At 42.5% G+C, this 13,339-nt stretch overlaps 1 protein-coding gene across 6 annotated transcripts in view; it reads right to left on the bottom strand.

Moving 5' to 3' along the window:
* Positions 1-13,339, bottom strand: part of LOC139606519 (neural cell adhesion molecule L1.1-like) — a 45,701-nt gene that overhangs the window by 17,760 nt on the left and 14,602 nt on the right. For 3 of the 6 annotated variants that reach the window (XM_071458727.1, XM_071458731.1, XM_071458728.1), the window contains exons 2-9: positions 10,431-10,822; positions 8,802-8,816; positions 6,756-6,858; positions 5,949-6,118; positions 3,935-4,057; positions 3,281-3,451; positions 2,036-2,150; positions 488-672 (exon numbers count right to left, since the gene is read on the bottom strand). In XM_071458727.1, coding sequence (XP_071314828.1) covers positions 488-672; positions 2,036-2,150; positions 3,281-3,451; positions 3,935-4,057; positions 5,949-6,118; positions 6,756-6,858; positions 8,802-8,816; positions 10,431-10,575 — 1,027 coding nt within the window. In that variant the 5' untranslated portion in view covers positions 10,576-10,822. Of the gene's footprint in view, positions 1-487; positions 673-2,035; positions 2,151-3,280; positions 3,452-3,934; positions 4,058-5,948; positions 6,119-6,755; positions 6,859-8,801; positions 8,817-10,430; positions 10,823-12,872; positions 12,893-13,339 lie in introns of those variants that run through there. The other 3 variants (XM_071458732.1, XM_071458733.1, XM_071458729.1) reach the window with 2 other exon arrangements.

Below are 13,339 nucleotides of genomic sequence, written 5' to 3'. Positions count from 1 at the left end.
AGCAAGACCACATTTCCCATAATCCTCATTCCTTCTGTCACCTGCCCGTTCAATGTGATGAAGAAAGAACAGCGTCGTCTTTGCTTCACTGAAAGTTGTAATGGTCACAGTGTTACTAAGGTAAAAGTACAGTATTGAAGTATTATCAGCAAAATGTACTCAGAGTATCAAAACTTGAAAATAATTTAATTATAAATAAATAAAATTAATAAATATATTCAGTGTCTTGATCAAACTCAAAAGTGTTTTGATTTCTTGTACTCAGTATCATTTCAATCATACTAATTTCATACTTATGTGTGTTATTATTATTATTATTATTATGTTTCCAGGGGAAACAAAGAAAGAGACGAGCCAGACTGTGACGCAGTATTTGGTTGTGTTGTGAGTATTTGCTGCAGATTGATGAAGATCTTCTCTGAATTTCTTTGCATTTTGTCCATTTGTTTTCTTAAACTGCCGGGCCACCGTAGCTGGAGCAGCCTACCTTCCACTGTGACGGTGAAGGCGTGTGTGACGGAGCCCTGCGTGTTGGAGGCCGTACACTCGTACTCTCCGTCGTCGTTCTGGTCGATGCTGCTGAAGCTGAGCCAGCGGCCGTGGTTTTCCACCACGCCGCTCGTCTCATCCAGGTTGCCGTCCTTCTTCTTCCACTGCACCTTTGGCGTGGGGCTGCAGAGAGACAGAGGTGAGAATCACAGGAACGGAGAGATAGAAATCGGGAGTGATATGGAGGAAATTAGAGTTGAAAGAACACAGATGATCTTGTTAATGGTGTAATACCCTGTGTCATCGTTATGGGAAAATGATAATGACACTCCATCAGTCGCCATGGAGACAGAGCTCTCAGGGGAGGAAGGATAATTAGAGCGTACACAAAACAGCACTGAAACAGGAGAGATAAAATGATTTAATAAAAAGGATTAGATGCAAACCTGTGTGTGTGTGTGTGTGTGTGTGTGTGTGTGAAGAACCAGGATCTTCAGTCATTCTCTGACGTCAGATATAGAAACTAAAAACTAATATTTCCAAGGCCTTATGAACCGTTGAGCTCCGTTTCACTGGACTTTCTGGGGAACTGATTTAATGTTGACTAAAGGCTACAAGAGAGGAGATCCTGTGTGGAGGAAAATGTGTCACCACATTTTAAAATGTAAAAACCTGTGAATTCCTAGTCCGGATTTCTTTTGCATTTAAATTTTTGGCTCTGAATTCAATCAGAATCAGAATCAGAATCAGGTTTATTGCCAAGTATGTTTTCACGTACAAGGAATTTTTTCTGGTGATTGGTGCAGAGCGCACCAAAACACCAAGGCGGGGGGGGGGGGGGGGGGGGGGGGGGGAACTGGAAATTTTTTCAATATGTAACAATTCAGAATGAAAAAAGTTTTTTAAAAATTCTAATCACGCATATTAAAGTTGGTCAAATTTGACAGGCCAAAGGTTTGATCCTGGCAAAAAAAAAAAAAAAAGACTTGCCTCTCAGGGCTTCTGCACTTTGGCTGTAGATTTGTGGTTGATAAACCATTTCCTTATTTGTAGCAATGTGTCACTTTGATTGGCTCAGCTGTTTCAGAGCTGCTGTGGTTGGCTCAGAGTGTAGTTATTGATCACCACACCCTCTGATGTATATTCATCTTCACCTTTGTCTGTGGGTGCAAAGGGCCGAGTGGTGTCCAGGCACCAACACATTCACTGCAGGACCATGAAAACTGATGGAGCTGAAACACCGTCAGCTTCAAAATGCTGCAGAAACAACTTCTGTTGCACATTTGTGTCGTTACATAGTTAGAACTTGTTGTCAGATGTGTCTGTTCAACACATAAAGACTTGTGATATTTCACATCTTCATCCCTTCACCAGGTCACGTTACTGCTCTGAATGAATGAATGAATGAGTTTGTGTGAAGGTGAAAGAGGGACAGTGTACACATACATACACACACACACACACACGCACACACACACACGCACACACACACACACACACACACACTGAATGGCACGTCTATGCAGATGCACAGTGAGATCCTTACAGGCCCTTAGGGATACATTCTAGGGTGACACTGTGGCCCCTGAGGGTGTTCACTGTGCTGCGGGAGCCCATGGGATGAAAGAGGTGGGGTTTCCTTTCACGAACAACGTCATTACCTGGAGAGAGAGAGAGAGGGAGAGAGAGAGAGAGAGAGGGAGAGTGTGTTTGAAATCAGTTCACACTAAACTGGAATGAATTTATTTTAAATCTGTCACTGATTTTCTTTTCCTTGTTACTGAATTTTGCACGAAAACCATCTGAAAACAACTGAAGTAACTACAGTTATTAAATAAATGTAGTGCTGTGTCTAGTTAGGCCAATAAATCAGAAGAAATAAATGTCCTGGGTGTTTTGGAGCCTGAGAAGTGCTCTCATTCAATCAGTCAGCACTTTTATTCTACTTTGTATTATTATTCTTTTTTTTTTAACCAATAAATGACAATATATAAATATTCAACATGTAAAATGTTGTCTTCAGGTGGGAGATTAACATTCTCTGAAATTAAAAAACAAATATGTTTTTTCTCATTCTACACCCAGCTGTGAATTAGCTGAAATACATGTTCAGCTCCCCTCACCGACATACGTGGGGTGGACAAAATAAAAGAAACACCTGTCAGTCTAACGCAGCACAATTCAGCAGCACCACAGACCACACCCTCCCAATGGATCATATGGTTCATATGGAAGGGGGGATTAACAAAGTACCGAACACACTGCCCACTGAGTGTATAACTGTGGGTGGGTTTGACAGAAGTGGGCCTTTAGGAGGGGCAGTGGGGTGGGGTCTAGTGAAAGATGCTAATGAGTTACTTTATGGGAAGTGTAGGATCCAGAGTTTTTGGAGCTCGAGCCACACCAGAGACTAAAGTCTACTGTGTTGATTTTGACAATTAGGGAAAAAAAGTCCCCTCACTTTGTGTGAGTGCAGCACTACATCGCTGCTCTTTGTCCTATTTATTCTCTGTGATGTAGGCTCCAGGTCCAGATCTCAACCCAGCTGGGAGAATTTGGACTGTGTGCTCCACCATCATCAGCAAAACAATCTTGTAGAAAAAAATCTTGTGGAAGCTGCTCTGGAGGCTTTATTTGGACTTTTCCTTGCATCTGTAAAGCAAATAGTTTGCAGTGGTTCCTCATAGCTCTGTAGGATAAGTCTTAAATGAACCTAGTGCTTCTTCATCTGTGTGTTTCCAGGTTTGCAGTCTGTGTGTGTGTGTGTGTGTGTGTGTGTGTGTGTACTCACTGGGCACCACAGTGAGGGTAACAGCCGTGTCGGGGAGGATGGTCCTGGCTGCTGAATACTGGGCGTTGCAGATGTAGTCGTCTCTGCTGTCGCTCTTCAGAAGGTTTGAAAAGTACAAGTTCCCGTTCAGGCCGACCATCACTCTGTCATTCTGCTTGATGTGCACCATCCCTGAGAAAAAAAACACACACACACACACACAGTCAGGGAGGATGAGAGGATGAGAACGTGATTTCTTCTTTCTGATGTACTGTAACATGTAGTGTGTAGTTGTGGTTCAAAAACCATTTTAGTTTCCTCAACATGTGCCAGTAAAGCAAAAAGCTTTTCTCTCTCTCTCTCTCTTTTCAGGTTGAGGGAAATCTCTGCACGCTCACTGCAGTGGTGACTTTCAAGTCTGACTGAAACAAAATGGACAACTTAAAAGCCCCTTTTTCATCAGGATGAGACAGGCAGGCAAAAAAAAGAAAAAAGAAAATAAATATGAAGAGTCCAGAAACATCAGCTGATGGTGCTGGATTCATTAGTTTAAGTGGAAACGATCTGCAATGCAGCTCCAGCAGGGCGGGGATTTTAGAGACAGACAAAATTTCTCTGAACGGCAGCTAACAAACTGGAGAGAGGAGACAAAGCCAAGATGGACGACAGACTCACTCTTGTCCATCCAGTGGATGTGAGGAGGGGTGGAGCTTTCCGGAGGGCTGCAGGACAGGACCATGCTCTCCCCCTCGTACGCTCGCTTATGTACTTTCTGTTGTTTCAGAAGAACTGGTTGAGCTAAAAAAAACACAAAGCAAATAAGTTAGTTAAGAATTTCAGCACAAACCACACATCATCAAAGCTCTGTTGTCTGAACTGCAGGACACATACCTTACAGGTTGTGTACTTTTGAGATATCACAGCTCCAGAAACAGACACCAGGAGCTTTTCATCATACATTTCACTGTAGCAGCTGGTTCAGGTGGAAGGGAAAAGGGGAACTGCAACACTGATGTTGGATGTAAAAATAAGTATTTATTTTTTTCTCTCTTTTCCGTTAACAAGTAATTTAAATTGACTTTTTTTGTGTGTCTTTGATCTGTTACTGACTCTACTACTTTTCTACTTTTTATTTACATGTAAATACAGATTTAAATACAGATCATTAATAAGTCCTCTTTGTTTTGGAGGGGTGGTGCTGATGTTGTGTCCCAACCACTGCTGAAACCAAACCTACACTCCTGCATCAGGTTCACCTCTCTGCTCTTTCAACACATCAGTGGGAACTATCACCCCTCTGTTGTCTTTCCAGTCTCAGTCTCAGCCAGTTTAGTCCAGGCAGCACTGACTCACTGCAGGGAGCCTGCAGTGAGTCAGTGCTGCTGTGTTTCAGCTAACATCACGCTTTCCTTCAGAGCACAGGCTGGTTTTCATACTGCGCCCAGCTTTTATTGCCAAACAGTTGCTGTAACACAATTGATCAAAGGACATGGTGGGGGTAGAGGGCACATTTCACTAACAGTGCTGAGATTATTCATAATCATAGCGGGAGTGAAGTGAGAGATACATTACATGTAGAAGTAGCAGCTTATTCCTACATCACAATCTGATTCTTCTGAGGTTTACGCTGCCTCATTGATTTTTCTAATATATCAAACAAAGGTGCAGTTGCCTGTTTAGAAATCCAGCAGACAGAGTTACATTATCATTCATTCTCTTTTAGCTCAGTGTTTGGTCTCCACCAGCTCCTGAGGGAAACATCTGGCTCTTTAGCTGCTGAATGCTCCACTGTGTTGACCAGCTGCTGTTTGCTGCTCAGCAGACGGAGAACTGTGGCTTTAATGGAGCATTTGTGCTACACACAGCTGCCAGTGTTCACAAATGGGAAGCTGGTGAGGGATCACATCATTGCAGCTGCAAAACCTTCTTCTTCTATTTTAATAAATCACCTTTAGCACAGAAAAAAGTGACTATAAATGTTAGCAGCAGCAGTTTGCTGGAAATAAACAGCAATGCAAGCTGTAAAACCAGCAATGACAGCAAGTGTCCTGCATTTATATACATTTATATGAATATTTCTTGCTTTTCTAGACCTGATACTTAATGACAAATACTGTTCATTTACCATATTTAGTTCTGTCCTTAGCTGCACTGACTCAGCATCTTTTCACGACAATATTAGCTTTAAATAAAACTTTTTTTTCTTTTATCCAAAAACAAAGATGAGAGGGAGCTCCACTCCATATACATACATACACGTTTCCATAGTAACCACAGGAGCCTCAGGGGCACGTCAACATTTTCAAACAGAAACAGTGAAAGGACAACGACCCTTTCATGACATGTCCTGTACTTTCTCTATCGACTCTCTGCTCTCACCAGTGTGTGTGTGTGTGTGTGTGTGTGTGTGTGTTGGAGGCTGAGCACCCTCCCGACAGGGGGACGTCACTGCTCTGTCTCCAGGAAATGGTTGCCAAGGTAACAAGAGATGAGAGAGCAGAACAGGTGGCCTCAGTCAACCTTAGTGAGTCACTGGAGTGTTTATGTGTGTGTGGGAGAGAGAGGACGAGCTGGAGGGGGGGGTCTTACTGTACAGCTTCATTACATTTCATTCATCTATGAATCAGCATGTATTCTACAGTACTCGTTTTAGTCTATACATGTGTGTGTGTGTGTGTGTGAGACTCACGCTCCACGATGACATGTACGGTTTCTGTCATGGCGGTCCCCAGGGTGTTGGAAGCATAACAACGGTAGTAGCCTTCGTACATGTCGAGGGACTCGCCCTCTACGGCTCGCAACGTCCCTGATCCTGTACGCTCCAACCCGAACACCTCGCCGTCCTTCACCCACCGGAAACTACAGAGAGGAGGGGAAAGTTTGTCACCATGTCAACAGCATTTATTTCTTAAAAAATATTAAAAGATCACAAACAGCGATGTGTTTGTCTGTCTGTCAACACTTTCTGACTTCTCCACTCTGTCTGTGGTTGAAGCCAACTGGTTCCTACTGAAGACGTAAATCTTTAAAAACAGGTCAAAAATATTTCGTTTTGTTTTTAAAAAAGCTCAGTAAGTTCATAAAAACAGCTGCTCACTGTCGTTTTAACAAAACAGTGCATTTGTTGGGGACTATTTTCAGTGGCGGATGAATCCACACACTAACAAATATAGTAGTGTAGAATATCACCAGTTTTATCTTCTGAAATGGTATAAGTGACGTTTGAGGGAGAGAGAGGTTGGAGGAAAGAGAGGCAGGAGAGGGAGGGGAAGAACAGACAGAGAGACATGGAGAGGAAGAGAGATGATTTTATTATTGCTGTGATTTCATTATAAGAACATTTATCGCCATGCCAACAGAAAGGCCAGAGGGAGGAAGTGAACAAACAGCCAGACACATGCATATGTCTTGTTTCTCCATTATATTTGCACACACACACACACACACACACACACACACACACAGGGTAAATGAAACAACTCGCTGCCGTACGTACGAGGGTGTCGGGTTACCGGTGGCCTCACAGGGCAGATTGATGTCCTCAGGAGAAAAGGCTGTGTACGATGTTGGCATCTCTGTCATCACTGGAGGCTGTGACACTGAACACACACACACACACACACACACACACACACACACACACACAGTAATGAAATACTCTGGGACGTACAACTGACTGTACAGTCATTACCATTGAGTACAGGCAAGCAAATACACAAGTACAGGTATTTGTCTTTGTTAGGGAGCCAGACGTCCATTGATCTACATCACTGATTCCCAGGCTGATTGTCTGACGTAGTCACTCAGCGCTGTCAGATGAACTCAAAGACCCCGTCATCGACACCACCCACATGTCCCATACGTGTTCATTTGAACTGATCTCAAACTGCATGTCATTAAACTCTCGTTCACATTTTCACGACGGCCATAGCTACGTAGCTCTGTTTATCCTGCACATATATTTCTATTTATCCTTATAACTAGCTTTTTTTAACATTTACTTTTAGCTAACCATTTTCACTGTTACTGTTTATTACAACAGCTTATTGTTGACATGGTTTGTTCGTTATCCTTCATCCCTATTTCAACCATTCACTTTTATTTATCCATTTAAACCAGTTATCCTCATATTTTATCAGCTGTTTCCCACTACATTTAGTTTATTACTTAACCTATTTCAACCATTTACCTTTAGCTAACAATTTAAACCAATCATCTACTAATGTTAGCAACTGTTTAGCAAGTTACAGTTAGTTAATTACTTAACCTGTTTAGTGTAATCCACTACATTTTTCTATTTCAACCATTTATTCATTACTTTTAACTTGCTAACCTATTTGAACCATTTACTTTTAGCCAACCATAAACCTTCTCTTTTACCCTTACTAGTTATAGTTAACTAGTGTTTATCCATAACTTTAGCTCAGTGTTTTGTCCCATTACCCCCCGACACCTGCAGATACCCCCGGGGTATCTGTTCCCCAGGGTAAGAATGATCCACAGGTGTGTGCAGTATTTGTGCTGTATTTACTGAATGAAATGAGAATATCTAACACTTGTGGTTCGTTTTCTCTACTGCTTCATAATTGCTGAGCTGATTACAAAGTTTGCAGATGGACTAAATGATTCATATCAAATTTCTTGATGATTGCTGTAAGAACTGCACAGTAAATAAACAGCATGTAATGGACTGTAACCTCATCCTGCTCTAAGTGGCTGCCTCTAAAAGAAAATGTAGAAAACCACAACTAGACACAACACAGAACAGCTCAAAGAACAGTTCATGGTTTTATTGTTCCCGAGTGGCAACGCCACTATTTTGCCTAATAGTTTGATGTTTTGGAGGATTACATTTTTTCTGAGAATAAGATGATCTGTACCAGGCTCATACTGTACGCTAAATATTAACTTAGCTGAACAACTGGAGGCAGAAGGAACGGGTAGTTTAATCTATAGCTCATGACTCAATACCCCACAACTGTTTGATTTCAGGCTTTTCTTACAGATTAAACAAGCAAAACATAGCAATTAATTTAGACATTTAGAAGCGTTGGTAGGTGGATTTTCAAGTTTTTATGCTAAGCTAAGCTATGTTAAGCAAATCAGCTGCTGGCTGCAGCTTCATATTTACTGAATAAACATGAGAGAGGTTTCTTCTCATCTATCATCAGGCACGAGGGTGAGATTTTCATTTACTTTTACTTTTTCCAAGTGAGATTAAGGATTTGATTAATATTTAATTAAAACCTCAACAGGGCCGAGCTAAAATTAAATTTTTTGTGAGTTCTGTTTAACCTGCACTGCCTACTAGATGCACAGGTCTCAGCAGAGGACGGATTTGCTGTGAGACGTCACTGTGCTCCGTGTGACTGCAGGGATGGATGATGGAGGACGAGCAGTCAGCAGCGGAGCAGCAACAGTACGACAGATCAGACTGACGGCCTCCATCACCTGTACAACAGGTGTGAATGAAGCGGTCAAGAGCCATCACACACAAGCTCACACACACTTCTTCATCGTCACAACAAGGAGAGTCACTTACTGTTATGCACTTTATCTGTTTGTCCATACGAAAGCAGTGAAAGGAGAGCAGAGAGAAAACACTCAAATGCTGCAGACTCACACAGATCTGAGCTGATAAGATCAGATAGATGCTGATGTTGACGGTGGAGTAAAGTTAAGATGCTGTTTTCAGGGCAGGAGAACATTTATTGATGTGACTTGATTATGAATAACATCAATGTTGTAATGACTCGGTTTTTACTTCCTCTCAGTTCTCTAACTCAGACTCTCTGGCGTCTCGGATCAGTTTACATCTTGCCTCTGTCTCATTTCTCCTTCGTGACTCCCTCTCCATCCCTCCCTCCCTTAATTTTTCGTTCTCCTCTCTGCTCATCTCTTTACCTTCCCTGCCCTCCTTCATCCATCTCTTTCTCTTCAACACTCCCTCTCCCTCATTTACATCCTTTTTCTATTCCCTCTCTTCTCCTCCTCTTCCTCTATGTCTCTTTCTCTCTCTGCCCCGCCCAGAGGAGAAGGTCGTCGACTGAAGGTCGAAGTGAACCTGACTCCTCCTCTCACCCCCTCTCCCTCTCCTCTGGGACCATCGTGGCTGAGCCTGCTGACCTTTGAACTTCACCTCCAAAGGTCATTCTAACCTGATTGTGTGGATAAGTGTGTTTGTGTTTCTGCTTATGTGATTAAATGTTAAGTTTCTCTCTGTTGAAGGCACATTTTCAAAATCTAACACAAGACCACTTCAAACAAAGACCAGAGCAAACACAGATAATTAAAGATAAATGGACAAGACAAGAAAATAACTGAAGTGACATTACAGGTTATTTCCTGTTTCCTTTCAACACAGCTTGAAAATGAACTTGTTGACATTTGCTTTGCTTTATATTTTTGTAAAATAGAATTTAACCAGATACTGAAAACAGTAAATGGAAAAATGTAAATACTACATGATCTGTGTGTGATCTTTAATAAATTAGCTAAAAATAAAATAAAATAAATAAAAGCACTGGTGTGATCTTTGAAGATCATTTCCAAACTTAACACCATTTGCAAATATTTGTGGAACAATAACTTGACAACTCAATCATTCATTAGATCCATGAACTACTGTGAAAGTTTTGACAAATTCTTAAACCCCGCCCCCGAATCGTGATCTTCTAATCATAGCTACAAAATATACCCAGCACGACGGGTCTGTCTTTGGTTTCAATCACAAGTGCCTCCTGATTGGCTGATTGTTTTCTGAATAATTGAATAAAAATACAGCAGATTTCAGGGAAACCAAATCCTACAAGGTTGGATGGTGGGTCCAGGTGGGCGGGGCTTGGGTGCTTGGCTGAGGGTGGTGACAGCTTTGTTGTGACATCACAAAGTTCCAGAAGTCCTGACGGCTGGTTTTAAGGCTCAGTGTCTGAATACAGGCTGTGTGCATTTCTCTGTGGACTGAGGCTTTGATACTTTCACAGTATTAATATAGAACCTAGACCTGCTTTATAAATAAATTAAAAAAAGACATGCAAATTTCACTTTATACAATATGGGACCTTTAAATAATATATTGAGGAAATCATTTAAATAAAAATTTGAAAAACACTTCCTCTCACTTTGCTACTCTGTATTTCCATTGAGATGTTTACAGAGGAGGAGTACTCACAGTCTTTGGGGATGTGGATGGCTCCCTGAGCGAATGGAGGTGTGGAGGAGAGGAAGGACAGAGGGAGGAGGAGGAGGAGGATCAGGGGGAGGGCGGGGGAGCTCGGCCCCCTATAGCCCATCCACCGACACTGTGACACACACATCTTTCAATGTCCCATCAAAAGTGATGCAAGACACCCACACACTCATCAACACATAAAAACACACACACACACCCCCCCTCCCAGCTTATGTGCCTGACCAGACACACACTCCAGGGACCTCCCAGACCCTCTGGAGAGTGGAGCCGAGTAAACAACCGTGTGTTTTAAGTTGGTGCGTGTGTGTTGCTTTCACAGTCCAGGCTCTGCCTCTCACTGTCAGGTCCACGGTCCTGTCCCCGCCTGCCCACTGTGGAGGGGAGAGGAAAGAGAGAGAGAAGAAGAAGGGGGGAGAGGAGAGGGAGGATTGACCCCGAGAACAAAGGATGGATGAGGGGGGAGGAAGGGTGCACAGGACAGGGAGCGAGGAGAAAAGAAAGCAAAGAGATCATTAATTCCGCAAAACATAAATCATCTCAGAACAAGACAAATATTAATATGCCCTGAGGGCTTCATCTCAACGAACTCCAGGGTGTGTGTGATGTTGTACATTCATTTCAATATTTAAACACAGTGTGGAGCCCAAATACTTCACAAAAACCTGAGACAGCGGAATCCTGTGTTTGTATGTGTGTGTCAGAGATGAGGGGATCGGGTCATCGGATAAAGACAAGATCAGATCAAAGCAGCAGGAAACATCTTCTCTGCTAATCACATTACAAAGACAGATTGTGTGTTTGTGTGTGTTTCTGCCCCATCAGCTGCATTTCCATTCATCTCAACATCTTCTCTTTTGTCCCTGCCCGGTGACTGAACACTGACCCGTGACAGCAGGAGTGTTGGGGGGGTGGGGGGTGAAAGCAGACACAGATGGATCAGGCTTTCTCCCTTTTGTTCTCTCATATCGCCGCCCGGCCAAAACCTCACAACCTCCAAGTTTGGTCATTCTCTTGCTTTTACATGAAGTGAGGGATTACACGCTCCTCAGCCGGTTCATCTCAAAGCTGGTAAAATCCGCTCGGTACTTTTTAAAAACTGTGTAGTCTAAAAATAACCGAGTGCAGCACTTCAAAGGCCTTGAGATCAGGCAGTGGCTCCGTTTATGGGAACGACTATGAAACAAAACAGGAATGAAACAAATACAAAGGATCCCTGGGATGACCAAATAAGCAAAGACAGATTCTGCGTTTTCAGACCCACAACAGTGTCTCCTCTTGTTTTCTAAACCAACCCTGCCTCCTAAAAATTACATTTATATGCCACTTATCTATTTTAACAGTAACAATTTGCAGGGTAAGAATTATGTTGCCTGGTAAAGTTGGAAGTTCTTCTTGTCAGCTAGTTCAAATTACAGGGAGGATGAGGAGGATGAAGGAGGTGCAGGGTTCAGTTAAATGTTGATAAAGGAAACATGTGGATCCCACAGTCACTGTTGGATTTACAGCATTTAACCAAGACCACCATCTTTCTCATAAAAAACATTATGAGCGAATATTGTGGGAAAAACAATGAAGTGAACAATTCTTATACGTTTAGTATCAATGTTTTGCACCTTGGCAGATGTGTTCATCAGCAAGACAAACCCTTCATTCATGTGATGTCAGAACAATCGGACTGGGAAGATTCATGTGAACGCCCCCTCGAGTTGGAACAATGACTTGTAAGTTGTTGACGTCATATGTGCAGAAACATGACGGATGGAAGCAAATGTTTGGTTAATAATCTTGCACATCAATCTTTTAATTTGTAATTTGGTTCGTCACTGTACAGTGACCTAGATTAGTATTAGCACTAAACCTTTATTATTAACAATAAACCAGTGTAAGTAACATGGGTTTTAATGCTGTGCAATAAAATACAGAACATCTTCTTTGTAGCGTCCATGTGGTTTCCACCTTAAAGACACATGAAATCACCAAATTTGGAAGAACCACCTCCCAACTCAGGAAACGGGACCATCTGAGGAGAGTCTATGGCCATGCTAGCCATAAGGTTACACATGCTCAAGTGCTAACGGGCTAATATATTAGCAAATATAACGTTTGCAATGGATCATCAATGTGATTACACTTCATCCTGAGGGACATGAATGACGATATGTCCAATAGTTGATGAAACATTTCAATGGGAAAAAAAAAAAAGAATGGTGGTGCTGGATGAAACATCTTGGAATCATCAAAGCTAGTGGGGTTCATCCTCTGTAGACCATGAACATCGGCACAAACTTTAATGGGAATCCATCCAAAAGCTGCTGAGATATTTCCGTCTGAGTCAAAGTGATGGATCGACCGACTGACCAACGTCAAAGAGCCACGGCTACAAATGTTTTCTAACTACGGTGAAAGAAAACGTAAATGAACCTAATTTCCAGGAGGCAGGATTTTCCTTCACTCAGGTCACAACCAGCTACTGGTCTGTAGTGACACCACAGCTGATTCACCAGAGTCCTGGAAACAAGAAGAGACAACGAGGGCAGAGGAGGTGTCATAACTTATCAATCTCTGAGTGTAATCGCCTGGAGAGAGGCTTCTCTTAACACACACACACACACACACACAACACGGGGTGAGGGGCAAGAAGTGACAGCTGGCTAATGTAGACCCCCTCCTATATCTAATAATTACGCAACCTGTCCCCAACACACTCAACTCTGTCTCTAACACACACACACACACACACACACACACACACACACACACACACACACACACAAACACACACACACGCATCTGTCCTCCTTCATGGGCACTTAAATACACACACACACACACACACGTGAACACACACCTGCCCTGGCCCTAAGGGCTGCTGTTACCTGCCAGGCTTA

Source organism: Trachinotus anak, unplaced genomic scaffold (assembly GCF_046630095.1).
Source record: "Trachinotus anak isolate AG129_WGS33_773 ecotype Australia unplaced genomic scaffold, CSIRO_AGI_Tana_v1 ptg000022l, whole genome shotgun sequence".
NCBI lineage: Eukaryota > Metazoa > Chordata > Actinopteri > Carangiformes > Carangidae > Trachinotus > Trachinotus anak.
This window is presented reverse-complemented; position numbering and strand designations above follow the sequence as displayed.